We start from the raw sequence: 27,918 nt of genomic DNA, 5'->3' as shown, positions 1-27,918 counted from the left end.
TTTTTCACAAATCATGCAGCCCTAGTGTGAATAGAAAAATCAGAATTTTTAGATTATGATGTTGTCTAATAGCATATTCCTCATAATGTTCCTCCTGTTGATATGTCCACAGCTGACCCCAAATGCTGGCAAAACAAGTGTCTACCAGGAGACCCCAATTACCTGGTGGGCGCCAACTGTGTGTCCGTGCTGATCGACCACTTCTGAAGAGAGCAACAGCTGGTCTGTTACTGAACGTGAGCGCATGGACCCTTCTCCAGTTCTTCTACTCAGGAGGAGGGATTTGCACCACTTTATGAAGTATTAATTCTTCCATCTTTTCTTTGATGGGCTGAAGCGTCGTTCCCAAAAAATCTCTTCGAGAACAGCACTGAAGTGCTAAGGAGCGCTCCTTTTCCTATTCCCTTTGGTTTCCTCTTTTTTTTTTTTTTTTTTTTTGAGTATGGTTTTGCCATTTTCTTTACCTTTTGGTGCTTGAAGACTTGCAAAAAATTACTGAATAAATAAATTACTGAAATCGAACTGCTAATGGAATGCATGACCTGTGCCACAGACAGTCGGAAAAAGTTCTCTCGTTTTTGATCGGAACGGAACCGGGAAAATAAAAATAGCTGGAAAAATTAAGTAGTTTTACGTAAAACAAGTGAATCCTACCAATGTGTTCCCAAACAGAAAAGTCCATGTATGTAGAGCTTTTTTGTTTGCGAGGTCATGTGTTTTTTCGTGGAACGCTGTTATGGATTTTCACGGATCTGGAAAGCATGTCGGTTTGTAGAGAATGAAGAACAATTGAGACTTTTTGAAGGGAAGAACTGCTCATTGAAGGAATGTGACTGTTGCACTCATCTGCTCATGGACTTCCCTCTCTGGCTAAAAACGAAAAAACTACAAAAAAAATGGGCTCTTTTTCTTCTCTCTCGTTTTGACGCGATCTTTTCTAGCGATGTTTTACCGTAGATAAACATTGACTGTGGTTTTCCCAAACTCCTGCTGTCTAGAGATCTATGCATGTGCTATGACTCAGGTCCAAACGCCTGCTACTAAGTTGAGTACACAAACCTACCCATCATACACTGCAAACAGTGATGCCTTATCTGCATTTTGTTTTGTTTTTGTTGTTACTTTGACCCGAAAGACTAGCAAACGTCGAATTTCTGTTACAGAGATAAGGACAGGAAACCCTCCCACCGTAATGAAGCGGGATATTTAGCACACAAATAATGAAGTCTGATCAACAGGTCTGCTTTCTCACTGCTATGCATTTGAAGTCAAAGAATATACAAGAACACTAGGATATGTTTCAATTACAGCTGTATATATTGTGCTAGCATATGGCCTTGGTTCGCTGTAAATGACCTTTTGTACATCTTTGTTATTTTGTATAAAAACGTAACGGAAAAAATTTCTTAACAAAAAAAAATGAAAACTATAACATTGGTTATGTTTGTATAGCCTTGGAATTTACCTTAGCAGTACGGAGAAGAGAACTGAAACAAATAAAAAAAAATTACATAAGAAATGCAACGAAAAAGGACGTTATCTTTTATACAAACAGCATATATACAAACACTACGTAATGGCATTTTTAACAGTTACAGAAACATTTTTATTATTTACGAACTAGAAAAGTGCTCGGTTTAAATAATTTAAGGAGTGTACTTCAGAAGGGTCTGTGTTGGGGGTTGGACCCCGACTTCTATTGTGATACTGGATGCTGTATTGTGTGCCCTGAAATGTATTTTTGTACTAATAGACAGTTTATTAAGGCACTTCAGTACGACTTTGTTTTGATATGACCACGCAGCTTCATCCCGGGTTTAGTTTCTTTACTTTGTGTTGCGACATTCTTTTTATTTTCTTTGCAGCACATTTCTAAGTATACAACTGTATTAATAAATAAATAAATTTTTAAAGTAAGTTTTTTTACTGCTTCACCAATAATCTTGACGATTGTGAAATGGAAACGATGTCAATGACCCCAGTATTGTGTACAGAATGAAACTGGTTCATTTGGGTTTGGAGAACTGTTTATTTTTGAGCTCAGAGGTTGAGGAAAGGGAAGTCATGAATTTGCCCTTTCACCTACTCAAAACATACTGCAGCTGATTAGAGTCTCTTGACCGGCTGACACAAGAGCATTGAGAAAACCAGCCACTGGATTTCTTTAAAGCCATTGTGTCAACAGCATGAACTTTCAACTCATAAAGCAGTGACTCTCAAATGGAATTTTCAAATTTAATTTGAGTGACAAATTTGTGCCAAAATACCATAGCGTTTGATTGGACACGGCCTTTGAATTTAGCAAAATGCACTGTATGGGAAGCCTAGTTTTGCTACATTATTAACCGTTTATTATTTGTAGTTCACATTTATCTCTACCAACCATGAGCCAGTTGAGAACCGCTGCTTTGAGAGTTAAAGTTGTAGTATATACTATTAAATAAAGTAAATTTAGTGCACCACAATCTTATTAGAGTCTATTTAACTGCAAGTTGAGATGCTTATAAATGAACATTATTAAGGCACACGTTTATGCAAGTACTAATGTAAAACAGTTGACTGTGCTGCTCAAATCATTCACTGTAACCACTCGCTTTCCCTGAGATTAGTGGGTGACTACTGGTTAGTAGATTTCAAAGTTGTACCGTTAGCTTATTCTATGGGTTTTTTACAGTTTAATGTCCTGTGACACGATCGACTTGTGAATTTCCTGAGAGAGTGGAATGTATTTCTTTTGCGGCAGGTCCAGGAAGTAGAGAGGATCTCGTATTAAGGTCGGGTCAAAGCCCTCCTCCACCAGCTTCACTTTCTTCATCTTGAACGTTCCTGTGACTTCCAAGGAATTCTGAGAGACAAATTTGTTGTTGATGAGTGTCAGAGAGAGGCTGAGGAGGACAGCGTCTACAAGCAGGATTCATGGGGAACTATATATAGAGGTAAGACATCAAACCTGAATTCGGATGAATCGAGGTCTGGCGTACACTGGAAGATAGTTCGCCAAAACACTGCAAGTGTTGATGCAGTCAAACTCTCTGCCCTCTTTCAGTTTCACAGCTGCCATTCCAATCCTTCCTTCATGACCTGGAGATAAAAGATTTTAGCATGAAAATCCAATTAAAAGTCTGCTTTGAATATATATATAAATAGTATTTTGGTGGATTTTTCTGCTTCTTAAAGGGACAGATCACCCAAAAATGTAAATTCTGTCTTTGTTTACTCAACCTCAAGTTGTTCCAAACCTGTATGAATTTCATTCAACACAAAAGATGATATTTTGAAGAATGCTGGTAACCAAACAGTTGTTGATCTCTATTGACCTTCCTAGTATTGTTTTTTTTAATAATGGAAGTCAATGGGAACCAAAAGCATTTTTTGGTCTACCAAAATTCTTCAACTTGTACAGGTTTTGAACAACCTGAGGCTGAGTAAACAATTGCAGAATATAAATTTTTGGGTGAAAAACCTCTTTAACGATTCCATTAAAAACCACACACACAAAACAGCCAAATAATTTTTATTTTAATGCAACTTTTTTTTCTTATTTATTAAAGTACCTTTTATTATAGAAAAATTTGGTTGCTCTGTTTTATTTTTAAAATATCCATAATTACAAGTAATTGACCTGATTTTAATCTCACAAGCCCGACGCACTGAATGATTTTTGGTTAATTTTTAAAATAATTTTGTAAGTAAGGATATGTGGCTCACTTGTCAAGAACAGATTTGAATCCGTGAGTCATATTCCAGTTGTTACAAAATATTCAAATTAGTGTTGTCAAAAGTACCAAAGTTGGTACTGAAATTTTAAAAATGTGACGATACCAGCATTTCTTAGACACATCTGTTGAACGTGAGAAAACAATGGCCAATCAGAGATGTCTGTGATTGGCTAGAATGATCAGGCTGACCGATCCGCTGATAGATAGGCTTTTTAAACACTAGGGTGTGTATCTAAGTGTTCGGTGAAGAGTGTGAAGTGATGATCATTGTAGCCAATCAGACATATGTGACCCTGGACCACAAAACCGGAATAAATAAGCCTTCCATTGATGTATGGTTTGTTATGATATTCGGATAATATTCGGCTGAGATACAACTATTTGAAAATCTGGAATTTAAGGGTGCAAAAACATCAAAATATTGAGAAAACTGCCTTTAAAGTTGTTCTTAGCAATGCATATTACTAATCAAAAATTAAGTTTTGATATATTTACAGTAGGAAATTTACAATATATCTTCATGGAACATGATCTTTACTTAATATCCTAATGATCTTCAGCATAAAAAAAAAATCAGTTTTGACCCATACAGTGTATTGTTGGCTATTGCTACAAATATACCCCAGCGACTTAAGACTGTTTTTTGGTTCAGGATCACATATCTGTTCAGTGCATGCACAATGGCCAGTCAGAGGTGTTTAACAATCTGCTCAACAGTGTTGGTATTGTCACATTTTTAAAATGTACAATTCTGACAACACTACAATCACTGCAGACTTTCAAGAACCATCAGTAGAATGAATTAAATATCATTAAATCAATCCATTCCACCTTCAACTTTGACTCCATACACATTGGCCTCTTCGATGCAGTCCACCATCATGAGAATATCTGCTACCTCAGTTGTAGCCACATTCTCTCCCTTCCACCTGCAGAAAAACAAATGTTAATGCAATGCTTGAAACTCTAAAATGTGCAAATAATGCTTCAGCTCCGCTACCTGAACGTGTCTCCAACTCGATCATGAAAGTAGACGAAGTTGTCGTGGTCGATCCTTAGCAGATCTCCGCTGTTGAAATACAGGTCTCCTTTCACAAACACATCACCGAGTCTCTTCTTCTCGGTCTGCTGCTCGTTCCCAGCGTAACCGACAAAAGGGGTGTGTTTCGTGATTTTCCCGACCAGAAGGCCCACCTCATCTACAAAGCATTTACTATCAGCAATTGCAAGGCTAAAGTGGCACATGTAAGATGGGTTAAACATTAACTTTTTATGTTCTGCTCAAAAGGTCAATGGGAGTTGGGTCTTAAAACCTCTAATACTAGCCTAAACAAACACCTCATACTATCTTTACAGATGTTGCATAACAATAAAATGAATTGTACCATAAAAGCTAGGACCTGATTTACCTTTTCCAACTGGGATACACAGACCCTCGGCGTTCCTCACCGGCTCTTCTTTCTCAATGTCAAACTTAATGATGGAAAAGGGGAAAAACACCTGTGGAGTACAACAGCTATCAAGCTAACTTTGCACACAGGTGCTTTTCTCAATGCTAAGAAAGGCATATCATCACTAACCTTGCTGAGAATATTGATACGACCGACCACTCCGACTTTATCAGTGTAATTGATGAAACCGACATTTCCCTCGGTGGCGGCATAGAGCTCTCCGACATGAATGCGTCCGAAACGGTTCAAGAATTCTTTCCAGACATCTGCTCGTACGCCATTTCCAATGGCAATTCTCACTTTGTGGTCTCGGTCATTGTCTTTCTGCAACAGGAAGTGGAAAGAACATCCTAGTTTGTGTTTTTGTCTTTGCACTGTCCCAAAGAATTTCCAGACACCTAGTGAGCTGCCTTATAAGGGAACATGCTAAGGGTCATATAACCTCACACAAATAGTGCTCCTCCACACAGGAAGTTCTCAAATAGTAGAACATGGTGCTACCAACACCAAGGGTATGGGTTCGATTCCCTGGGAATGTGTGAACTGATAAAATGCGCTATAAACTTTAAATGCAAAGCAAGTCACTTGAATGTAAAAAGTGCCTGCTAAGTGTGTAAATGGATGGAAACTCTGTCTACGCTTGATTCCCTTTCAAGGAAAGTCTGTTCACTCAGTGGCCATATTTGCAGCACCTCCAGGCAGCTATTTTTGGCATCCAAGTCCAATCCAAATTAATGGGGGAATTCTGAAATCTGGAAAACTGCTTGTTGAACTCACAATTAAAGTACATATTTCAAATCGGCAACAAAATCTGAAATTGCTACGCTGATTTGGAGAGACAAAGAGGAGAGGAATTGTTGAATAAAGTCGTTATTATTGTTTTCTTCATGTACAAAAGGTATTCTTGTCACTTCATAACATTACGGTTGAATCACTGATGGCAGATGGAGTATTCTGACGATGCTTTTCATACTTTTCTGGATCTTGACAGTGTTATTTACTTGTCAGTCTATGGGACAGTCACAAGCCTCCCGGTTTTCATCCAAAATATCTTAAATTGTGTTCCAAAGACGAACAAAGATTTTACTGGTTTGGAACGACATGGGGGTAAGTGATTAATGACAAAATTTTCATTTTGGGGTGGAGCATCCCTTTCAGTTGCATTAACATTTACCAATACTGGGCAAATTTTCGTAACTTAAATCCAGTCATTTTAATAGGAATCCATGCCATCTAAAATTTCATGCCAGGGTGAAATATTTCTTCATGCAGATTTCGCAGCGGGTTACAGCTGGTCACACAGATTCTGCTTGGTTTGAAAGTGACCTCTGTGTGAGCTGTGCTTCACACATCACTACACCTTTGAAAATAGACACAAAATACAGCTGAAATTTTGGTAATATGGCTGCTTTAAACTTTAAAATAATAATAATTGTGCTCCAAAAGGGCTAATTATTGCTCCAAAATAATAAGAAGTCTTCACAAGTCTAGGCAGCTCACAAGGTTTTATCAGAGCTAATGACGGTTTAAGACCCTAAAAACAAATATCTCTATACTTCTAAACCATATGTGCTTTTACCTTTGGCATATTGCAGAGGTAGCGCAGGGTTTCACCAATGTACTGCATCACAGTTATGTTGTGCCTTCTGCAGTCGTCCCAGAACTGAGAGGCGGAAAACTTCCTCCGCAGAACCACAGTGTTACCTGGAGAAAACATGCAAGATGGAAGCAGCACTACAGTATATAAATATATATAAAACCACAAGACTAATCTAAATCTTCTAGATATAAAATCAGCGTATAATATAATCCATCAAACCTCTTTCGATGGATCCGACAAGTCCGATGAGGAATCCAGCGCTGTGATATAGAGGCAGATTGATGTAGAATATGTCTTCAGACGTCACTCCACACACACCCTGGATGAACGACGAAGCCCAGACCCTCTCATGGGTCACATATGCTGCTTTAGGAAGACCTCCATGGACCAAAATACCAATGTTACTAGGGATCCTTATTATATATATATACAGTCATATATCAGTGACTATATATATATAGCTTTTTTTTTCTTTTTTAATCAGCAGTATCGGCCTTCTTTGATATGCTATTGAATGGAATATAACAATAAATATTACATAACCCACTACATGTGGCCTTGTCAGATACCTGTGGTGCCGGAAGTGTAGATATACAGTGCTGTAGTCCTGATATGGATGTTGGACCTGAGAGACGGGGACAGAGGCGTATCTGAAGCTTTGGCGATGGCTTGGCCGATACACTGAATGCCGTCTGTAGTGCACTCGTCCGACAGGAGGTACACCGTTATCCCCTTCTCTTTCAGTGCCGGCAGTATCTCCTCAACAGCATCACGAAGCTCTGCGAGAATAACACTTCACTGCAAAACTCTACAGTTACTGACACACCTGTATGATTACAATAATTCAGAGGGATAAATAGCTGATTTTCAATCATTTAAAAACAAATCTTATTAAACATTAACAAAAGCAGTTTCTGATGTCATGCAAAAGTCTTCCAGATATCGGTTCCCAAAGAAACCGGCTGGTTTTTACATGCACAGCATGTGCTTGAGTTCTCTAGGCCAGTGCTTCTCAAACTTTTGTCTAATGTTCCCCTTAAACCCATAAGTGGGGCTCAAGCACAGCTCATTAATGTGCTCTTTTTTTCAAATAATCCACCGGAAAATATTTTCAACTCTAAAGAAAGCTGTTTCTTGAGAACGTGTTAGATTTATAGGTAAATACGTAGAAGAATAACAAAAAGAAGTAAATGGTAAACAATTTGAGCTGCAAACCTCCATTTGTAGGGATGTAAAGGTATTATCAATATCGTGATAACTGCCTCGATATTATCGTGATATATCCCTTATATTTATATATATATATATATATATATATATATATATATATATATATATATATATATATATATATATATATAGTAACATTACGTAAGAAATGTAGCTGAAACCCTGCTAGATGTACAGTACAGATGTACTTTTTGTATTGTACCTATATTTGTAACAAAACACAACATCTGCTTTATTGCATAAGTAATTTTTTTTTACAGTTCTAATCTTTTTAAGTGTCATAAAATCTATTTTATACGTTTAAAGAAGCCATGCATTTCTCAAAAGCATGCACGCATTTAGAAAATGGTTGGGAATGAGTCCAAAGGCCTCACAACAGGACATTCCGATGCTGTAGTAGCCCCTACATCCATGTGTAGTGTCTAGTGACCGAGCATAGACCTCACCAGCAGCTGCGATGAGCACGCTCGCGCCGCAGCAGGAGAAGCAGTGAAGGAGTGATTTGGATCTGATGTTGAAGTTCAGGAGTGCTGCGGGACAGCCGAGCTTCGCCAGGCCGAGCCAGGTCCACACGAAGCGGGGCTCGTTGCCCAGGAACAGCGCGACCGTGTCCCCTTCTCTGAGCCCAGCCTCCGAGCGCAGCGCGTTCGCTACTTTGTTACTCTCCTTATCCACCTCCTCATAAGAGTGAGTCTTCCCCTCGAAATGAATGAACGCTTTTCTCGGATGTTTCTTCACCGCGTACAAAAAACAGTCCACAATACTATAGAATGGAGTTTTCCTTTTGTATACATTTAATCGGATCCCGCATCCAAGAGCCCTGTACATATACACGCAGTCCTGGAAAAAGTATGGGAAGAAAGTTCTCAGCAGCGCGGGGAGCAGAGCCAAGCCCGCGAGGACAGTGATCCACACATACATGTTTACTAGAAGATACCGGGGTTTTGAGTTTAACTATATGCCATAGCCTGACACCACTTCCACAGTCTTAAAATTCATGGGCCACATTTTCGACATGCAAGTTCTGCCCTTTTGGGGCTCCAGAGAGAGATTATATCATTCTGATCCACCCCCGACTACAGTCTCATCGGGTTGCCAGATCCTTAATTAAATCGGTGCCTTGCTTCCACACGTTGTAAAACGAGAAACCAGGTCTCTCAAAACATTCAGATAATTAACTGTGATTTGTGATTAAGTTGTTGGTAATGAACATTTTTAAAGGAAATGATGCTGAATGTGTTGCTGCGGACAATCTTTATAATTTTTTTGTACAAATTGCTTGTTGCCTGAATATTTTCATGTCACATCTGGTAAGTGTTTATTAAGAGTAATTATCATGAGGGTCAATTTTTCGAAATTGAGAATTATGCATCATATGAAAGCTGAATAAATAAACTTTCCATTAGATGTATGGTTTATTAGGATAAGACAATATTTGGCCGAGATGCAACTATTTGAAAATCTGTAATCTGAGGGTGCAAAAAAAAAAAACATCTTGAGAATCACCTTTAAAGCTGTCCAAATGAAGTCCTTAGCAATGCATATTACTAATTAAAAATTAAGTTTTAATATATTTACAGTAGGAAATGTACAAAATATCTTCATGGAACATGGTCTTTAATATCCTAATGATTTTTGGCATAAAAGAAAAATCAATAATTTTGACCCATACAATGTATTTTTGGCTATTGCTACAAATATACCTGTGCTACTTATGACTGGTTTTATGCTCCAGGGTCACATATGATGATTTCGTTTGCCATGGTTGTACACAAAATTAAACTCAGTTCCAGTGGCGGCTCATCGGGGAGGCACAGCGAGGAGAAGGACGGTTTAATGTTAATAAAATTCACATTTTTTTTTTTTTTAATTTCACAGCTGTAATACCATAACATGTTACTGAAGCTTTTCTAACATGAATGTGCCAAATCTGCTGATGTAATCACAACCGCTAGGTGATAGATTTTAAGAATTTATTTATATTTTTGAAATTAATATTTCCACTTAAATTACAAAATAATAATAATAATAAGGATTAGTGCAAGAGTATTTTAAACTCACAACATGGCAACCCTCATTCAATTCAGCCTTTGAGACATGAGCCAGTGGGAGGGTTTCTGTGGGAGCCAGTCAACTTATAGCAAACTCTTGCGAAACTATTTGTTCACTGCAGAATACAGAGAAACCATAGTATCAAATTCTTAGAGGGCCTCTTCTGAGACTGACAATGAAGAACTTTTTAAACTGTTTTATTATCTTTTAAAACAATGTTGTCATTTAATAGTGTGATAAATAAACTGGTTTAAGGAGTTTTTTTTTTAAAATATGCACACTTAGCAAAATAATTTACACCAATACATTTGTTGAATTTATAGTACAGACAAAATACTACAAATTTTTTTTATTTTTGTGTGTTAATTGTGATCTCTGGACAGTTATTGTCCAAGTGTACATTTATAGTCAGGAGTGTGAACAAATAAACGATTAGATTATTATTTTTTTTATTATAACTTAAAGAACATCCTGCTCTTCACAATCTGAAATGACCATCCAGTATGGACTGATATGCGTCACGTGTCAGAGGTCTGTAGCTTTTCACCGTCTCATCTAAAACAAACAGAGGGTCGGTGATTACAGCAGGGTTGAAGCCCTCCTCTACCAGCTTCCCTTTCAGCTGTTTGAAAGTGCAAGTCACAGCCAAACAGTCCTGCAATCAGAAATCCTTTGACTTATTTGAGAGACATGAAAGAGTACATAAACACACTGACACTACAAAGGGATCATGTATTCAGAAAGAGCATTGTGAAGTTACCTGGATCCTTATAAAACGAGGTCTGGCATAAGAGGGGAGGTAAGTGGTCATGTGACTAAAAATGGCATCGGGCTCAAACTGATGGTCTTTCTTCAGTGTGATGGTAGCCATTCCTGTCCTTCCCTCATACCCTTCAAATTCAATAAAAGATCAAGTGTCACTAATCGGTCTGGAAGAAATATTACCTAGTGGTGTGAATATCAACTGAATAGTTCACCCAAAAATGAAAATGTGCTGAAAATGATTAGTTGTCACTAATATGTCTGGAAGAAATATTACTGTTTTCTTCATCAGATTTGGAGGAATGTATAATTTCATCACTTGTTCACCAGTGGTCCTCTGCAGTGAATGGGTGCCGTCAGAGAATGAAGAGTCCAAACAGCTAATAAAAACAGCACAATAATCCACACCGCTCCAGTCCATCAGTCACGTGTGATGTGAAAAGCTGTTTATTTTTAAGAAAACCAATTCATCAAGATGTTTTTTAACTTTATACCATTCCTTCTGGACAAAATATGGTGTGTAATCCATTATGGTTTCCTCCAGTGAATAAATCCATCTCCTATTGTCCTCTCACATTAAAAATCCACCAACATATTTGTTTAGAATAGTGTTTTGCTCGTAAGTTTGCTGATTTATGAGATGACTTTTTTCACTGGAGAAAAGCAATATTCTGGAAAATGTGCTGAAAATAGAGGACTCCTAAAAATGGCTTTATAGATTTGTTTCTACAGAAACAGTTTTTCGCTTCACAAGACGTTGACTGATGGACTGGAGTGGTGTGTATTACTGTGATGTTTTTATCAGCTGTTTGGACTCTCATTCTGACGGCACCCATTCACTACAGAGGATCCATTGGTGAGCCAATGATGTAATGATAAATTTCTTCAAATCTGTTCCAATGAAGAATCAAACTCATCTACATCTTGAATGGTCTGAGGATGAGTACATTTTCAGCAAATTGAAATCTCTGCATGAACTATTCTAAAAGGAGTGAAGTAGCATTAAACCTTGAACTGTAACGCCGTATACATTTGCCTCCTCGATACTCGCTGCCATAGTCAAGATGTCAGACACTTCATTTGTGGAAACGTTTTCCCCTTTCCACCTGAGATGAAGAGGACCATGCAGTTAATTAAGATTCTTCTATTTGAAGGTAACATTAAAGCTGTAACTTCTGCTTCTAAGTAGAACAAGAGGGCTGATCGATTCCAAAATTCTGAGATCAACTCTTCACTGTGGTTTTCAAATCTTTCTTTCCTTTTAAACATTAGAACAACAGATAGATATACTGTAAAGGCTAACATCCTTATTGTATTCATCCTTACAGTATTAAGAGATCATTAGACACCAAGAACAAGGCAACCTTTGAAATCAATTCATGATTCCCAATGCCTTAAAAATAATTAGGGGCCAAGCACCGAAGGCACCTAATGTATCCATTAGATTTCTTCTTATTATTATTCTTCCGCTCTGGAAGTCTATGGCTGCCCATAGAACCGCTTGCAGGAAAGTTATAAAATTTGGCACACTGATAGAGTACAGTCTGAACTGTCACCATAGCAAATTTGGAGTCTCTAATTCAAACTCTCTAGCGCCACCACTTGTCCAAAATTTCACTAATGTTTATGCTAATAACTTTTGAACTGTAAGGCACAGAAGGAAAATTCTGTATTGCTCTGAATCCTTGGCTCATGGCGTGTCGAATGAACTCCACAATTTAAATGGGTTGAAAAACCTACTTTTTCAAACTAGTCCGATTCTCACCAAAACTGGCTCAGATCATCTCCAGACCACGCTGGCAAAAGGTAATGGAATTCAAGTTGTTTCGTCAAATCGTTCTCGAATAAAGCGCGAACAAATTCTACGAAGAGCACGCAAAAATGGATGTGAGAGTATATCTCCGCAATGGTTTGGCGTATCGATCATCTTCAGACCAAGCTGGCAAAAAGTTATGTGTTTAGTGTCGATATAAAAAACGGTTCTCGTTTAGTGCATCAACGAATTTGCTGGAAAGATGCCAAACTGCATCTGAGGCTGTATCTCTGCAAAGCTTTGACATATTGACACCAAACTTTATGTTTGCCATTGTCACCTCACACAGAACACACCACATATATTTGATTACAGCAGTCAAAAGTGATAAGCCAATAAATAATATTACTAGCGGTTGTATTTATGATTTTTCAGCCATTTTGACTAAAATGTTTTTAATTACTCATTGCTTTAGTTGGTCTGATGCTTGCTTCTGTAGTGCTTGGCCCCGTAATCGCTGCTTGCAGCTATATTTATTTTTGGAATCGATTCCTAGCCCTAAAGAACAACAATTTTAATATAATTTTTTCACCTAAAGGTGTCGCCCACCCGATCCTGGAAGTAGATGAAGTTTTCGTGGTCTGTCCTGAACAGATCTCCAGAGTTGAAGTAAACATCTCCCTTCTCAAACACATTGTAGAGTTTCTTCTTCTCGGTCTGTTTGGGATCCCTGGCATATCCAGCAAATCTGGCCTTCTGGGTAATCTTTGATACTAGTAGGCCAGTTTCACCTGTATTTGAGTCAATGTCACATTAATGACACTTTCATCGAAGTAAAAACCAAACAACTGTGCTGTGTGACTTATCATGACATTTTTATGCATGCAAACATGTTTCCTCAGAAGTACTGTTCATTAGAACATTTTACTTGCCTTGAGCTACTTCTATGCAAAATCCTTCTGCGTTTCTTACAGGCTCCTCTTGTTCTTGGTCAAACTTAACCAATGCATATGGATAGATTTTCTGAAATAACATGAATGTGTTCAAACAATTTCAATAGTCACCAGTTCTCATTTCTGTACTTCTGATTTGTCTAACTTGATGAATTGCGGGTAAAAGAGTTACGACCACATTCACTGAAAATTTCATTGTATATACCTTATGAAAATAATTCACTCTACCAACAGCCCCAATTTTCCCAGCATAGTTCAAAAAGCCCAGGGTTCCCTCGGTTGCGCCATAGAACTCTTTGATGTCAACATTTCCAAATCTTCTTATGAACGTCCTCCACACCTCCGGTCTGATCCCGTTCCCAATGGCCATTCTGACGTTGTGTACTTGGTCGCTTACACGTTGTAAGGATGAGAGAACAAAGATGAGAAAACAGCTTATTGTGCAGAGCAAACAGAGCACTGCAGACACTGAAGCGGAGACTGGGGTTAGACGTGTTGCCAACATAACTGCATTCATATACAGCAGCCTGTGATCGAGAGGATTATATAAGAATGCATTACAAAAACAAAAAATTATAATAATTTTGCATGTCACGTTTCTCAAAAAATTAGCTGTGTGGAAGACACTTCAGGTAAATTGTCATAGTTACGATAGTATTCATAACATTAAAAAATGTCTTCATTTAGCCCAATAAAGGAGCTTTATTATTTCATAAAGATAAAGATGTTGAAAATATACTACTATAAAATATTTTTAAAAAAAAAACATATCTTTTTTAAAAAAATTTTGTGTTCTTTTTTTTATTTGTTTTGAGTTTGTTTTTTTATTTCATGTGATAATGATCCAACATACACTACTGTTTACTCTTTCTTTACTCTGTGGCCAGAGGACAACTTAAAGATTGGCTCAGCTTACCCCACTCTAAATTACAGTGGGCAACCAACACATCACAACCATCCTCTCAAAGTACTGTAGATGACAAGAAAATAAATAAATAAAAGAGGAAGACTTAGTGTTGCTGTTTGGCTTCTTAAAATGTTCAAATACCTTTGGTGTATTGCAGAGGTAGCGCATTGTTTCCCCGATATACTGTATCACAGTGACATTATATTTTCTGCAGTCGTCCCAGAACTGAGAGGAAGAAAACTTACTCTTCACGACAACAGTAGCTCCTGAATACAAAACAAACCAAAAGGAAAAAAATCCAAAAACCATGAAAGCATGTCCACATTCACATAAAAAAGTAAAAGCAAAATAAAACGAAAGTCAGCATCCATGAAAGCACACACAAAAACAAATAAACATCCACGAAAGCACACACAAAACAAATAACCATCCACAATAGCACACACAAAAACAAACAAACAAACATCCATGAAAGCACACACAAAAACAAATAAACATCCACGAAAGCACACACTAAAAAACAAATAAACATCCACGAAAGCAACACTAAAACAAATAAACATCCATAAAAGCACATACAAAAAGAAAGCAAAACAAAAAAGCAAAGCAAAAAAAAAACATTCATGAAAGCACATGCACAAAAAACAAAACAAAAAAGTAAAGCAACCCAACCGAAGTCAGCATCCATAAAAGCACACACACACCAAAAAACATCCACAATAGCACACACAAAAACAAACAAACAAACATCCATGAAAGCACACACAAAAACAAATAAACATCCATGAAATCACACACAAAAATAAACAAACAAACATCCATGAAAGCACACACAAATAAAAATAAAAAACAAACATGAAAGAAAATAAAAAAACATACATGAAAGCATATATGAAAGCAAACATAAATGAAAGTACACACAACAAACAAACAAACATCCATGAAAGCACATACAACAACAAACATCCATGAAAGCACACACAACAAACAAACAAACATCCATGAAAGCACAGACACAAAAACAAACATTCATGAAAGCACAGACACAAAACAAACATCCATGAAAGCACACACAAACAAACAAACAAACAAACAAACAAACAAACATCCATGAAAGCACATACAACAACAAACATCATTGATGGAAGAAAAAACAAAAACAAATAAACATCCATGAAATCACACACAAAAATAAACAAACAAACATCCATCCATGAAAGCACACACAACAAACAAACAAACAAACATCCATGAAAGCACACACAAAAACAAACATCCATGAAAGCACATACAACAACAAACATCCATGAAAGCACACACAACAAACAAACAAACAAACAAACAAACAAACAAACATGAAAGCACATACAACAACAAACAATAAAAAACAAACAAACAAACAAACAAACAAACATGAAAGCACATAAAAAAAAAAAAAAATCAAAATGAATGAAAGCACATACACAAAAAAGCAAAAAAGCAAAAAAAAAAAAAAAAATTAATGAAAGCAAAAACAATACACAAAAAAGTAAAGCAGAAAACAAAAACCAACATCCATGAAAGCATATACACAAAAAACAAAACCGTAAAGCAAAACAAAAGTCAACATTAATGAAAGCACATACACCAAAAAAAAGAAAACCGTAAAGCAAGAAAAAAGTAAGTATTAATTAATGAAAGCACATACACCAAAAAATAGAAAAAGGTAAAGATATAAAATCAAAATAAATTAATGATTGATGATAGACAAAATTTAAAGCAAAGCCATGAAAAAAATGTATAGATTAAAGCAACACATTCACAAAAACGAAACTAACATTTTGGATTACCCACTTACCTCTTTCAATAGCACCTCCGAATCCAATGGCAAAGCCAGCACTGTGATACAAGGGAAGGCAGACGTACACCACATCATCAGACGTCACACCGCAGATGGAAGGAAAGTTGGCCATGGCCCACAACCTCAGCTGAGCAATCACTGCTGCCTTCGGAAGACCTGCAGGGGACACGGCTCATGAAATCCACTCAATTATTAATCACAGATCTGTCATTTTGCTGACACTTCTGTCCATTCTCTCTGGTGCAAAATCACCCTCAGTCAAAAATAGAGTACGATAACGCACCAGTCGCAGAATCCAGTCTTACCCGTCGTGCCTGATGTGTAGATGTACACCGCTGGGCTGCTCAAGGAGATGTTGGCCCTCAGGTCTGCAGGAATGGGCTCATCTGAGGCCTGCGCGATCTTGTCTGTAAGACTCTCCAGTCCCTCGGTGGTCACATGGTCAGTCAGTATATAGACAGAGATTCCCTGCTCTCTCAGAGCGGGCAGCACCTCCTCAACAGCATCCTGCAGCTCTACACGAGGGGTGTTCAAAGGACGAAATATATACATGTAAGGGATAATCTCTGGCTAGATGCGAGTTACACAATTTTAATGCACAATGGGATTGGAAGTCTCACAAGTTTATCTCTCACAATTCAGACCCTTTTTTCCCCCACAGAATTGTTTATACAAACACAGAATTGCAACCCCAAAAAAGTCAGAGTTGCGACTTGTGAGATGTTAAATTGCAATTGCAAAATATAAACCTGAAATTCTGATTTTTAAAAAAAAAAAAAAGTATAATTGTGAGATAGATTTCAAAATAACATGCAATTCTGAAGAAAAATTGCGACTTGCAATTGTTTGGTATAAAAATCGTGAGATGTGAGATATAAAAAGTTTGAATCATGAGATAAAGAGTCAGTATTTATTTTAACCCACAATTATGCAACCATTTGATTACAGGGGTGATCAAACTGAATTCATTTAAGGCCTTAATAATCAGAATCGACACATTAAGTTTGATTAAGTGATACTTCACATGACAGAAGACAGCGCGAGAATGGAACAAAAATACATGCAACATCTTTAAACAAGCTCTTTAAAACTACTTTTTAAAACTTTTTTTTTTAAAGCATGAACATTTTTAATAATGTAACCAACGTTGGTGAGAGACGGGACTAGGTCATCTCAGATACTGCGCACTGAGTCAACAGCTTTACAGTGAATACAGTTACCAAGATTGCATTTGACAAACAAAACTTTGAAGTGCACGAGTCACAGTACCTGCACCGGCTATCAGCACAGTGGCCCCGCAGCAGGTGAAGCAGTGCAGAAATGATTTGGATCGGATGTTATGATTGAGAAGAGCAGCAGAACAGCCGATCTTGGCCAAAGCCAACCACATCCACAGGAACATGGGCTCATTTCCGAGCAGAAGCGCGACCGTGTCTCCTTCATGAAGATCCGCGTGCTTCAACAAACTCCTCGCGATCTTATTACTCTGTTTATCCGTCTGCGCATACGAGTATGTTTCATCCTGGAAGCGAATGAACGCTTTGTGTGGGTTCTTACGAACCGAATCCAAGAATCGATCCAGTAAGGTGTAGAAAGGTTTGGATTTGAGATATTTAGTCGTGCGGTACATGGCTATTGCTATCCGACGCATGTACTTGGCCTCTGCGATTAAGTAAGGATACCGTAATCTTAAGGCAAATAAAAGTATAATGGCACTTACAATAAACCAAAACATCATGAGATCTGATTCTTTTCCGTAATACCTGCTTTCTAATAGAGCTCAACATATAGATATCTATAAAGTTGAGTGGAGGCGGTGCTTCGTTTTGTGGGAATGGACACATACTGGAGCTGAAAGATATTAAATGAAGTGATATGGAGTGGAACGAGTAAATAAATTATGACAGAAATGTCAACCCTGTTACCATTAAAAAAAAAAACTGAAAAGTCGATGTTTGTAAAAGTTAGCATAGTATGTAATGCCCAAGTAAACTTACTTTTAACCCAGACTACATATAAAATGTATTAATTTAGCTTGATATATCATGTTAATACATACTATTTATTAACATATAGGCTACATTACTTGCGTAATATTTAAAATATAGTGCAGTGTATATATCAGTGTCTGTTGTAAAGAATGGCGACGAATTAAAAAAAAATCTAATTCCTTATGATTTTCCTCTTAAATTATTGAAATGTACTGTATTCTGTCATAATAGCAAGAAGCTATTATTAAGTTATTTTTAATGACTTGTTTTTAATCATTTTCCTTTTGTTGTTTTTCCCATAACGTTACAAACTTGAAGAAATACTTAGAAACAGTTTGTAACATTGTTTATTAAATAATTGTTTATTAAATTAAAAATAATAAAAATTCTTTTTAGGGGAACAAAAATATTATAGGTTTAGCATTTTTTAATTGTTTGTCAGAAAGTTTTGGAGGTTTGGGGCGGGTGGGCTATTGAACTATTTCCCTTCAAAAGGTCAACCCTGTTATCATGATTTTGTTTATTAAATAATCAATAACTGATAAGGGGTATTTCTAAAATACAAGCATTACATTTTTCCAAGGAGTTAACTGCAGTTTTAGGTCAAAATGGCATGCTGTTAATGAATAGATTTATTTTACTAATTATTTTTAGTGTATAGTGTACATAGAGTGCATTTCTGACAGATGCACTGTGTGTCTTATACTTAAAATTTCACACAAATACAACATTAAAAACGACCTCATCTAACCAAGAAAAGTCAACTAATCATTTCATAGAATGACCCAGATGAAGTTTAACAACAAGTGCTCCGTTTCATCTTTGACCTGATCTTATCTGCAGGTGGACTTTGATTGGAGACTCAACCTGAGGAATATAACACATCTTTGAGGATAAACCACAGTCAGGTGTCTGGAATATAAAATAACGCTTCAACGTCACTCTGTTCTTTGCGTTTTATGCAGCATGTTGAAAATTATGATGGTGAGGTTTGTTTATTCATCACAGAAGCCTAAATATCTAGCGTGAAATAACAGAAGAACAGTTTAATTAATGTAAAACTAGCTTGCTTTATTAAGTTAAAATATAACAAATTCAGGCACAGACAGTACGATTGCTAAAACGAGTACAAAACGCATTTGGTTCAACATAGAAACATTGCACAAGCTGTTTTTAGGTACAAAAATACAGTTTGTTCTGGCACAAACAAATCCAAACTTCATTTCTGAAGCAGTGCCAATGGGCTGTCGAACCCACTGTCCTGCTGACGCACTTTCAACTCCGAAAATAAGCTCTTTGGACACTTTCTCCGGACCCCATGTCCCTCAGATCCAGGGACTGGCTCTCTGTGTTGATTTGTTCTCCTGTCCACACACACATCGGGTTTAGCGTAAGACGGAGGCTTGACCATCTCCTTGTATATCGTAACATCAGAGTTATCACCGACGGAGCTTCCAAAGTCCAAGCCGCCGTTAACAGAGAACGGCTTCCCAGGCTCTGGATAGGACGAGGGCAGGTGAATGGTGTTGTTGAAGTTAGAGCGGTTACTGGTTAAACTCCAGTCGCTCGGTCCGTTGTCACGAACGGGAGCTTCTTCGATCAGGAAGGGGTGGACGGATGATGGCTCTCCAAAACCCTCCATGAACATTTCCCTGCTGTGCTTTCTCAGTGTGACATTGACGCTGTTAAAAACACCATCGTGTGCAAAGTGTGTGTGCTTCTGAGTTACCTGACCAACCGTAAAAGTGTCTTTGGATCCACAAACCACTGCAGGCTCGAGGGAATCCGGTTCGATGGTTTTAGATTTGACACCTTTCTGTTTAGCCGCCATGGATGTGTAGTTAGTGTCCGTTAGATTGTAGATCCGTTGGTTCGCACCATTCTTGAGGGCTTCGGCACCCAGCACTTTAGCAGGAGAACCACTGGCTTCGATGTCTGTTTTGTCAGGCCCACCGAAGCAAAAATTAGTTTTCCCAGATGAAAGCAACAAGTCATGCTACAAATGAAGGTGCAATGTTTTACCTTGAGAGTTCTGGGTTCTGGAAAGCTTGCGTTTGGCCACCGGGGTCTCCAGGACTTTGGCCATGGCGGCCAGTTTGCTAGCAGCATTTATGATTTTCTTCTCCGCTCTGGAGAAAGAAAAGGTGTGGATTGAAGACCAAAGCATAAGAGCAGAGAGAGGATGATCATGTGTGGTTCCTCGTACCCTGCGGCCTGGCCTCTGTCCTCCAGCAGCTCCTGCAGGCAGGTGAGGTAGTACCTGCGCATGCGTCTGGCCGTGTCCTGTCTTTCCCTCAGGACCTCAGTCCTGATCAGCTCTGCCGCCCGCTCCTTACTCTCCTGCAGGTAGCGCAGCATGTCGCCTACAAACACATTGAAAAATCAATTAAATGAAGTATGAGTTGAGGAAGCTACTTCATTAACTATTAGCTTCAGTCTCAAATAGTTCAACTGCAGACATGCCTGCTTCTAGTTAGGTAGGGTGTCACTTTAACAGGGTGCAAATATAATAAACAAATACACAAAACTAAAATCTTTTTTTTTTTTTTTTTCGAAGAACATAAAACTGTTTTTTATTGAGAAATGTGATGCGGCTATAATTTGATGAGTTATGTAACGCATCTTTATCAAGGTCTTGAATTCACCTCTGATTTTCTCCACTGCTTTCATGTATCGCTCCTTCATTTCCTCGAGACCTGCTTGAAGATTCTGTTGGCTGACTGAACCGCTGAAACATTGATGAAGACTGTTAGTGTTTCTCTAAACCCGCCGTGCTCATAGTCAATGAAAGAAATCAAGCAAACTTCAAGTGTTTACAAACCTTGAAAGTGCGTCTGGATTTGAGGTCTGTTTCAGTTCCTCAAGGGCTCTGAGATGAGCCTGCTGCTCCTTCTGCAGGGCTGCCTCGTGCTCATCTGATTTGAAAAATAAAAACAGATTACAAATCGCTGTCTTCCACATGCTGCTTCTTACAGAGGCCCATTTGTGCCAACTGATAATAATGTAAGAAACTAATTATCAAATAAATGAACTGGGAAACCAAATTTAATAAAAAAAAGTATATAAAATTTTTTTTTTAGAAAGTTATTCATGAAAAAAATCTCTAAACAGAGATAAAAGTATAAAATAAACATTTACTTTGATGTAAATAAAAATAATGAAAAAAACTGAATACATAAATATTCAGTTTAGCAACAGATAATACAAGAACGGTGAAAGAATTGCTGTATTAATATATTTTTGTCCTTTTGCCACTTGTGCATATAGAAAAAAAACAGTGCTTTTTTTGTTAACTAAAACTATTAAAAATATGTACATATTGTTAAATAAAGCTGAATTAAAATGCAAAATAAATATTAAATGACTAATTTAAAACTTTTTAAATTACAACTTAATGTTGCCATATCAACTAACTTAAATACAATAAAATAAACTGAAATAAAAGTTGATGTACTACTCACATTACCAAAATAAAAGTACATTCAAATATAAAAACCTAATAAAAATGACAAACATATATAACAGAATTACTAAAACTTAAATTAAAATAAAATGAAAACTGCAAATCTAAAAATAAAAGCCAGTTGAAAATATTAATAAATACTATACTAGTATATAAATATTACTAAAATAACACCGATAATGTACTGGCTATACATGAGGGTTCCCACACATTTAAACAATTATTACTATTATTATTATTATTATTATTATTATTATTTTTTCATTTATAGCTTTTTCACACTTTCCATGACTGTGGAAACCCTAAAACATAAGAAAGGTCATAACTCTGATGGAAGTATTGGTTTAAAAATGTGAGATTTTAGACGCTTTATTGTAAACATATAATTTTCATTATTAAATCCCAAATTGATTATTGAGAGCCATATTTGGCCTCAGTTTCCAAAATGGGAGAATCTCTTAATAAGACTTAAGAGAGTAAATATAAAGGTGGTTCTGAATAATAAGCAGCACCTTTCATCCTCTGCAGGGTGTTTTTGTGCTCTCGTACGCTCCTCTGGAGCTGCCGGCAGGCCTTCTCTAGATGTCTCTGGAGCTCTTGATTCTTCTTCTGGAGCTTGGCCAGAGACTCAGTGCATTCACTCTGCTTCCTCTGAGCTGTCAGACCTGCTGCAGGGAGAGGGAGCGTGAGGAGGGAAGATCCAGCAGTGTGTGAGGTAAGCGTGATGCGGCTCTTACCGATCTCTGCCTCATGGCGCTCCTGGGTTTCCTTCAGCACACGTCTCAGCTTGTCTGCGCTGGTCTGGAGTGTGAGAGAAAGAAAATATTTAGTGTGTTTCTCTGGGTGGAGACTGATGATCTAGAGCCTGTTTAAATATGATGACTGTTCTTGTGTAATAAGGAAGAAAGAACTCTGTGGGTGCAGCTGTGCTCATTGCACACACCTTCTTCCACTCATGCTTGGCTTGACTGAGTGACTCTCTGCAGATCTCCCAGACTCTGGATCTAATGGTTGCTGGTGCACTGCTGATCTTCTGTTCTTCTCCACTCCTCCTGCTCTCCACTTCCTCCTGCAGCACCTCCTTTAGTTCACTGAGCATCTCCTCCCGCAGTCTGCAGAACAACAGTGCTCCTTTAAAACATACATTCAGGTTTGTGTACAGGAGTCAAAAGACTTGGCTTCTATTGATTAAAATGTTATTTACTGTATGTAAAATATCAGCAACTGTTTACTTTTGTGTACTTCACTATAAATAAAAATCTATAGTATTAAAAATATATTTACATAAAGCTGTTGCAGATCTATAAATCTATTTCAACTTTCTTAATTTTATTCAAAATGTTCAAAAATTTTGTTGAAATATAAATTAACAGCAACATTTAATAATTATACACTTTATTATTAAATAGAAATATATATGTGTGTGATTATTAAAATATAGCAAACCTTCGAGATACTATTTATATCAGTGTTATTATTGTTAACTAAAACCAAAACTATTAAAAATTATTTTTGGGAACTGAAATCAAAATTGAAAAAATAGATAGAAAACCTAAACTATGAAAGACTTGACAAGAGATTAGAAATATTGCCATTGCCACTAAAAAAGCTAAAAAAAAAGAAAAAGAAAAAACATACAATAAAATTACTAAAGCAAATGAAAAAACAAAACAAAAAACAATAGATATTACAGTAAAAATGTATCTTCTACTGTATTATATATTTACTGGTATTTTGAATGGGCTTTTTAAATAAAGAAATAACAGAAAATTGTATTAAAAGATATTTGTAGTGCATACTACATATTAGACAGACAGACAGACTTGCGACGCTGCTATTGTATGTACTTGCTGAGGTATTGCAGGTACTTTTAGTTTGTTGTTTTTTGGCTCACGTCAAAAGGGCCCTGCTTAGACAGCATTATAATGAATCATGCCTTAGCAAACGCTCCTAATTACGGTGATTATTATGAACCTGATCTCTTGTTGATCCCTCCACTCCTGCTCCTTTTCTCTGAGAGTTTCGTGTAGCTCTGTGTCTCTTTGTTTGTCGGTTTGCTCCAGAGCGGCTTGTAGTTTCTGCTCCTGCTCTCTCTGGAGCTGCGCCCTGAGGCGGGACATCTCCTCCTGCTTGTCTCTGAACCAAACGTCTCGGGCTGCAGCCAGCTCTGCTTTCAGGAGGGCAGCCTGCTCCTGGCACAGGTGCTCCAGTCGAGTGCTGAGGGTAAACACTTCCTCCTGGAGCTGGAGGTTTCTCAGTTTATAATGTTACAGTTCTGTGGTTTTGTGCATTTGCGTGTCCTGCCACCTTTCCTCCACTGCCTTCACAGCAGAGGACATCTGCGATCAGAAGGTGAGTGTTGAGCAGTTGAGAAAATAAATATGAAGAAATCAGTTCACAATGATCACTACAACAAATACCTGTTCCTGGACATGCTGCTGTTGAAGTCGCTCCCATTCATCTTTTTCCCTCTGCAGGCTGCTGTTGTATTCTGGGAGGGAGGTCAAGTCCTGGAGCCATCGAGAACGAGCACCTTCAACCTATAAGGCAGAAATCATTATTAACCCTGTAAAACCTGACAAATAAAATACAAGTCTGGAATCTAACATATACAGAAAAAAAAAAAAAAAAAAAAACAGTCGTGGAATGAACCAAAAATATGCAATTTGTGCAATTTGAAGGGTAATGGAAACCCAGCTGGTGAGGTTCCAACCGTGGAAAGACGTCAGTTAATAAAACAGCATGTAAACAATAATGTCACAATTACCTCTGAGAAGCCATTCAATGTTCATAAACCAACTAGAAAAAAAACAATCTAGAGAGGAGCATTTTTCTAAATATATGCACTATATTTTTACTGGACCACTTGTCTTTATTATTTAACAAGTTTGAAATGAATGCATTTGTTTTCATGTTAAGAGCTGTAAACACCTGGAGTGTGATGTCATCAGTGTGTTTCTGCTGCATCTCTCTCTGAGCGTCTCGTACTGCTTCCTCCACGGCTCTGGCCTGCGCCGTCACAGCCTCCTGCTGCAGGGTCTCCTTCTGAGCGCTGAGCCGGTCCTCCAGCTCCTCCACTGAAATCAGCTGACCTGCCGCTCCCTCACGGGAGTCTGACCGCCTGGCCTTCCTGACCTCTTCCTCAGCCTCCTGTAACCGCTGAGCCCAGGACTGCTCCAACTGGCACAAAGACAGACAGAAAGACAAATCAAAGACATGCACACAGACAAAAAAGGACAAGATGACAAAATATATCTATATAAACAAAAACAGACAGATGAAACCAAAGATACAGGCAAAAAATATGCAGACAGACAGATAAAATATATAAAGGCAAAATATAAGAGCATCTGACCTACAGTCAAACCAAAATTTATTCAGACACCTTCAACATTTCTCACATTATCAAGGTTTATTTCCTATGGTTTAGAAAATGGTAATAAAATATGACAAGAACAAATTCATCTTGATAATGTCAGATAACTTTGGATTTGGTTGAGTTGCTGTCAGCTGTTAAATTTAAGTACACAATTAAACAATACCAATTTAGGTCAACCAATTACTAAGCCATGCTTAATTTTGTTCAGTCTGGTGTGCAATTAAATAAAAACACTTCAGCAAAACATGGTTAGGTCAATGTGTCTGAATAATTTTACTGTATGAAGAATCTTTGGGTATAGTATGTTAAAGTTTAATTTGTTTTGATATAATTGTTTGAGTAATTGTACTATATTTTTATGTATTTTATAGTTAGTCCAGAATTTTTGGAAAGTTATATCTGGTGTCTGAATAGTTTTTGGTTTGAATGGTAAAACAGTGAGATAGTAAGATCATGCTGGCTTGACACGACTGATGTAAACGACCCATCATCACTAACCGTCTCCTGCTCCTGCTGCCAGCTCTTTCTGGCCGTTTCCAGCTGCTCTCTGACCCGCAGCTCAGTCTCAGCCTGTGGGTCTGTCTTCCACTGGGCTTTGAGCCGAGACACGTCCTCCTGATGCTGACGCTCCAGATTAGACCTCAGTCTCTCCAGAGCAGCCTCGCTCTCCTCTCGCCTCTTTAACTGAAACACATGTATATGATTAATAACTTAATAAAATAATACATTTCATTAAAAATATAAATGTCAATCAATAAATTAATGTATTCACTATCTAGTGCTTACCTCATTTTCTTTCAATCTCCTCTGTTCTTCCTCCAGCTTGTCTTTCTCTTTGCAAACAGAAATGTAGCATTCCTGCACAGCTAACACCTCCTGTCTGAGATCAGCCAGCTCTGACCTGTGGATGGACCCAGTGTTAATAGAAGTCAGCTTCTGCACACTGTATGAAGTTTATTATGAAGGTGGAGGTGCAGTGCAGTACTGGAGCTGTTGGAGGTGCTGCTGATGCTGGCGGGTGAGTTGCTCTATGTGAGCCGTGTGCTCCTGCATCAGCTCCGTCCGGACACCATTCACCACGTCATCTCTGAACTGCTGCCGAGTCCTCTCATCCCTGCACACACAGAGCATGTCACCGATGAAACACCGCAGGAGGTGCACCAGAGGGGAATTATCTCTCACTTTAGCTAAACGAATGGATGTGTGACCTCTCTGCTGCTTCCTGTTTCTCCTGGTCCAGCTCCTGGATCATCTCCCTCATCTTGGTGCAGAGCTCAGAGTTGGCTGCCTTCACCTTCTCCTCACTCTGCTTCAGCTCCTGATTCCTCTTCTCCAGAGCCTGCCGTTCACAGCTGGGGTTGACTAGTGTAACAGCTAGCTAACTCAATCATGACTTTATAAAACATGGATCCAGATCAGTGTCATTTTAATATTATTTACAAATTATCATAGTCTTTATTAATATTCAGAAATAGTTTTGTTTTTATTTATATTTTTAGTCATTTATGTCCTTTTGTCATTAATTTTTTTTATTAATTTATATATAATATACATATATTCAGTGCTATATTTCTAAAATTATTTCTATACATTTTAAAATTTCAGTTTTACTTTTTACTGTAGTAAAATTAAATTAGAAATGTTGCTTTGGCAACTAACTGAAATCCAATAAGTTGTCATCTTGATTTATTATTATTATTATTATTTCAGTTTTATTTCAATTAATAATTTTTTTCCTTGTATTTCAGCTTTATTTCAATTAACTAAAAATTATTTTGATACTGTCTGTATCAATAAATGTAAAAAGGCCAAAAACATATTATTATTAACCATTTTACCACCATTATCTGCTGCTAAACTACATTTGTATATTTTAATTTTTTCATCATTTGTTTAAATGTTTTTAAAGACATGTATACATTTACATACATTAGAGTATATACATATATATATATATATATATATATATATTATATATACAATACATACAATATATATATATATATATATATATATATATACACACACATACATACATACACACACACACTTCATATACAAATATACATATAATTATTTCTGTTTGGCTTTAATTTATTACTTCAGTTTTAGGTTTTTTTGTTTTTTGTTTTTACTTCAAATTAAGCTTTTTTAATTCAGTTCAACGTTTCTAACATTTTCTAATTTTAACATTTTCTAAGCTCAAACTGTTCACCTAACATCTGAAATTAATTATTTTTCAGCTTTATTTGATTAACAACAAATAAAAATAATTTACGTTTTTTTTTTTAACACTGATTCAGACACAACACTGACCTCCACCCTCTCCTGCAGCACCTGCCGCTCCTCCTGCAGCCTGGCGAGGTCTTTGTGAGGAGCGGCAGTCATGTGGGATGTTTCCAGGTGTTTCTCCAAGCTGCTCTCCCTCACCTGTAGTAAACGCACAGGGTGTAAGTCTAGCATCTACTACAGCACACAGGTGGATCCATCGAGCACTGATTTGCTGTAGGTCAGACCTTAGAGTCCCGTATGGTTCTCTCAGCCTGCTCTAGCTGCGTCTGCAGCTGTTCTGCTCTGGTCTGAGAGCGCCGCAGCTCCTCCTGCAGCTCAGAGATCTTCAGACGCTTGGTCTTCAGGTGACTCAGGCAGCGCTGCAGCTCGCTCTTCAGCTCTCGCACCACGTCCTCCTTCAGCAGGGTCGAGTCTCCTGCTTCCGCAATATGAGGTTTGCTGGAAAACAAAGTGATTGTGAGATTATAAGAAGTTTGAAATAGGAACACTATAGCAATACAGTTTGGATTGTCATTGTATAATGTTA

At 37.5% G+C, this 27,918-nt stretch overlaps 4 protein-coding genes across 4 annotated transcripts in view; 1 reads left to right on the top strand and 3 right to left on the bottom strand.

Annotated features, from left to right (window-relative positions):
- tjp1b (tight junction protein 1b) overlaps window positions 1-1,524 on the top strand; it is a 126,954-nt gene extending 125,430 nt beyond the window's left edge. The window contains exon 32 of the mRNA XM_042752920.1: window positions 113-1,524. Coding sequence (XP_042608854.1) covers window positions 113-207 — 95 coding nt within the window. The 3' untranslated portion in view covers window positions 208-1,524. The remainder of the gene's footprint in view (window positions 1-112) is intronic.
- Window positions 1,525-2,009: 485 nt separating this feature from the next.
- LOC109058468 (very long-chain acyl-CoA synthetase-like) lies at window positions 2,010-9,070 on the bottom strand. The gene is made up of 10 exons (XM_042752919.1): window positions 8,447-9,070; window positions 7,340-7,549; window positions 6,990-7,148; window positions 6,750-6,874; window positions 5,300-5,494; window positions 5,129-5,219; window positions 4,720-4,918; window positions 4,551-4,648; window positions 2,951-3,081; window positions 2,010-2,845 (listed from the first exon to the last, which is right to left on the bottom strand). The coding sequence occupies exons 1-10, from the start codon at window positions 8,919-8,921 to the stop codon at window positions 2,669-2,671; spliced, it is 1,860 nt and encodes a 619-aa protein (XP_042608853.1). The 5' UTR covers window positions 8,922-9,070; the 3' UTR covers window positions 2,010-2,668.
- A 1,414-nt stretch (window positions 9,071-10,484) lies between these two features.
- Window positions 10,485-18,087, bottom strand: LOC109058467 (very long-chain acyl-CoA synthetase-like). The gene is made up of 10 exons (XM_042753088.1): window positions 17,537-18,087; window positions 16,573-16,782; window positions 16,265-16,423; window positions 14,569-14,693; window positions 13,726-13,920; window positions 13,500-13,590; window positions 13,160-13,358; window positions 11,823-11,920; window positions 10,813-10,943; window positions 10,485-10,707 (listed from the first exon to the last, which is right to left on the bottom strand). The coding sequence occupies exons 1-10, from the start codon at window positions 18,003-18,005 to the stop codon at window positions 10,531-10,533; spliced, it is 1,854 nt and encodes a 617-aa protein (XP_042609022.1). The 5' UTR covers window positions 18,006-18,087; the 3' UTR covers window positions 10,485-10,530.
- Window positions 18,088-19,303: 1,216 nt separating this feature from the next.
- The window catches only part of LOC109058466 (centrosomal protein of 152 kDa-like), a 22,157-nt gene continuing 13,542 nt past the window's right edge, over window positions 19,304-27,918 (bottom strand). The window contains 16 exon segments of the mRNA XM_042752771.1: window positions 19,304-20,193; window positions 20,281-20,387; window positions 20,465-20,621; window positions 20,904-20,986; window positions 21,080-21,173; window positions 22,234-22,522; window positions 22,665-22,833; window positions 23,696-24,060; window positions 24,142-24,261; window positions 24,653-24,901; window positions 25,599-25,784; window positions 25,887-26,001; window positions 26,086-26,214; window positions 26,309-26,439; window positions 27,417-27,530; window positions 27,617-27,830. Of these exon segments, the coding sequence (XP_042608705.1) occupies window positions 19,478-20,193; window positions 20,281-20,387; window positions 20,465-20,621; window positions 20,904-20,986; window positions 21,080-21,173; window positions 22,234-22,522; window positions 22,665-22,833; window positions 23,696-24,060; window positions 24,142-24,261; window positions 24,653-24,901; window positions 25,599-25,784; window positions 25,887-26,001; window positions 26,086-26,214; window positions 26,309-26,439; window positions 27,417-27,530; window positions 27,617-27,830 (3,238 nt within the window). The 3' untranslated portion in view covers window positions 19,304-19,477.

This window comes from Cyprinus carpio, chromosome B25, assembly GCF_018340385.1.
Source record: "Cyprinus carpio isolate SPL01 chromosome B25, ASM1834038v1, whole genome shotgun sequence".
Classification (NCBI taxonomy): domain Eukaryota; kingdom Metazoa; phylum Chordata; class Actinopteri; order Cypriniformes; family Cyprinidae; genus Cyprinus; species Cyprinus carpio.
Note: the sequence above shows the minus strand (reverse complement) of the source record. Positions and strands in the feature narration are given on the sequence as shown.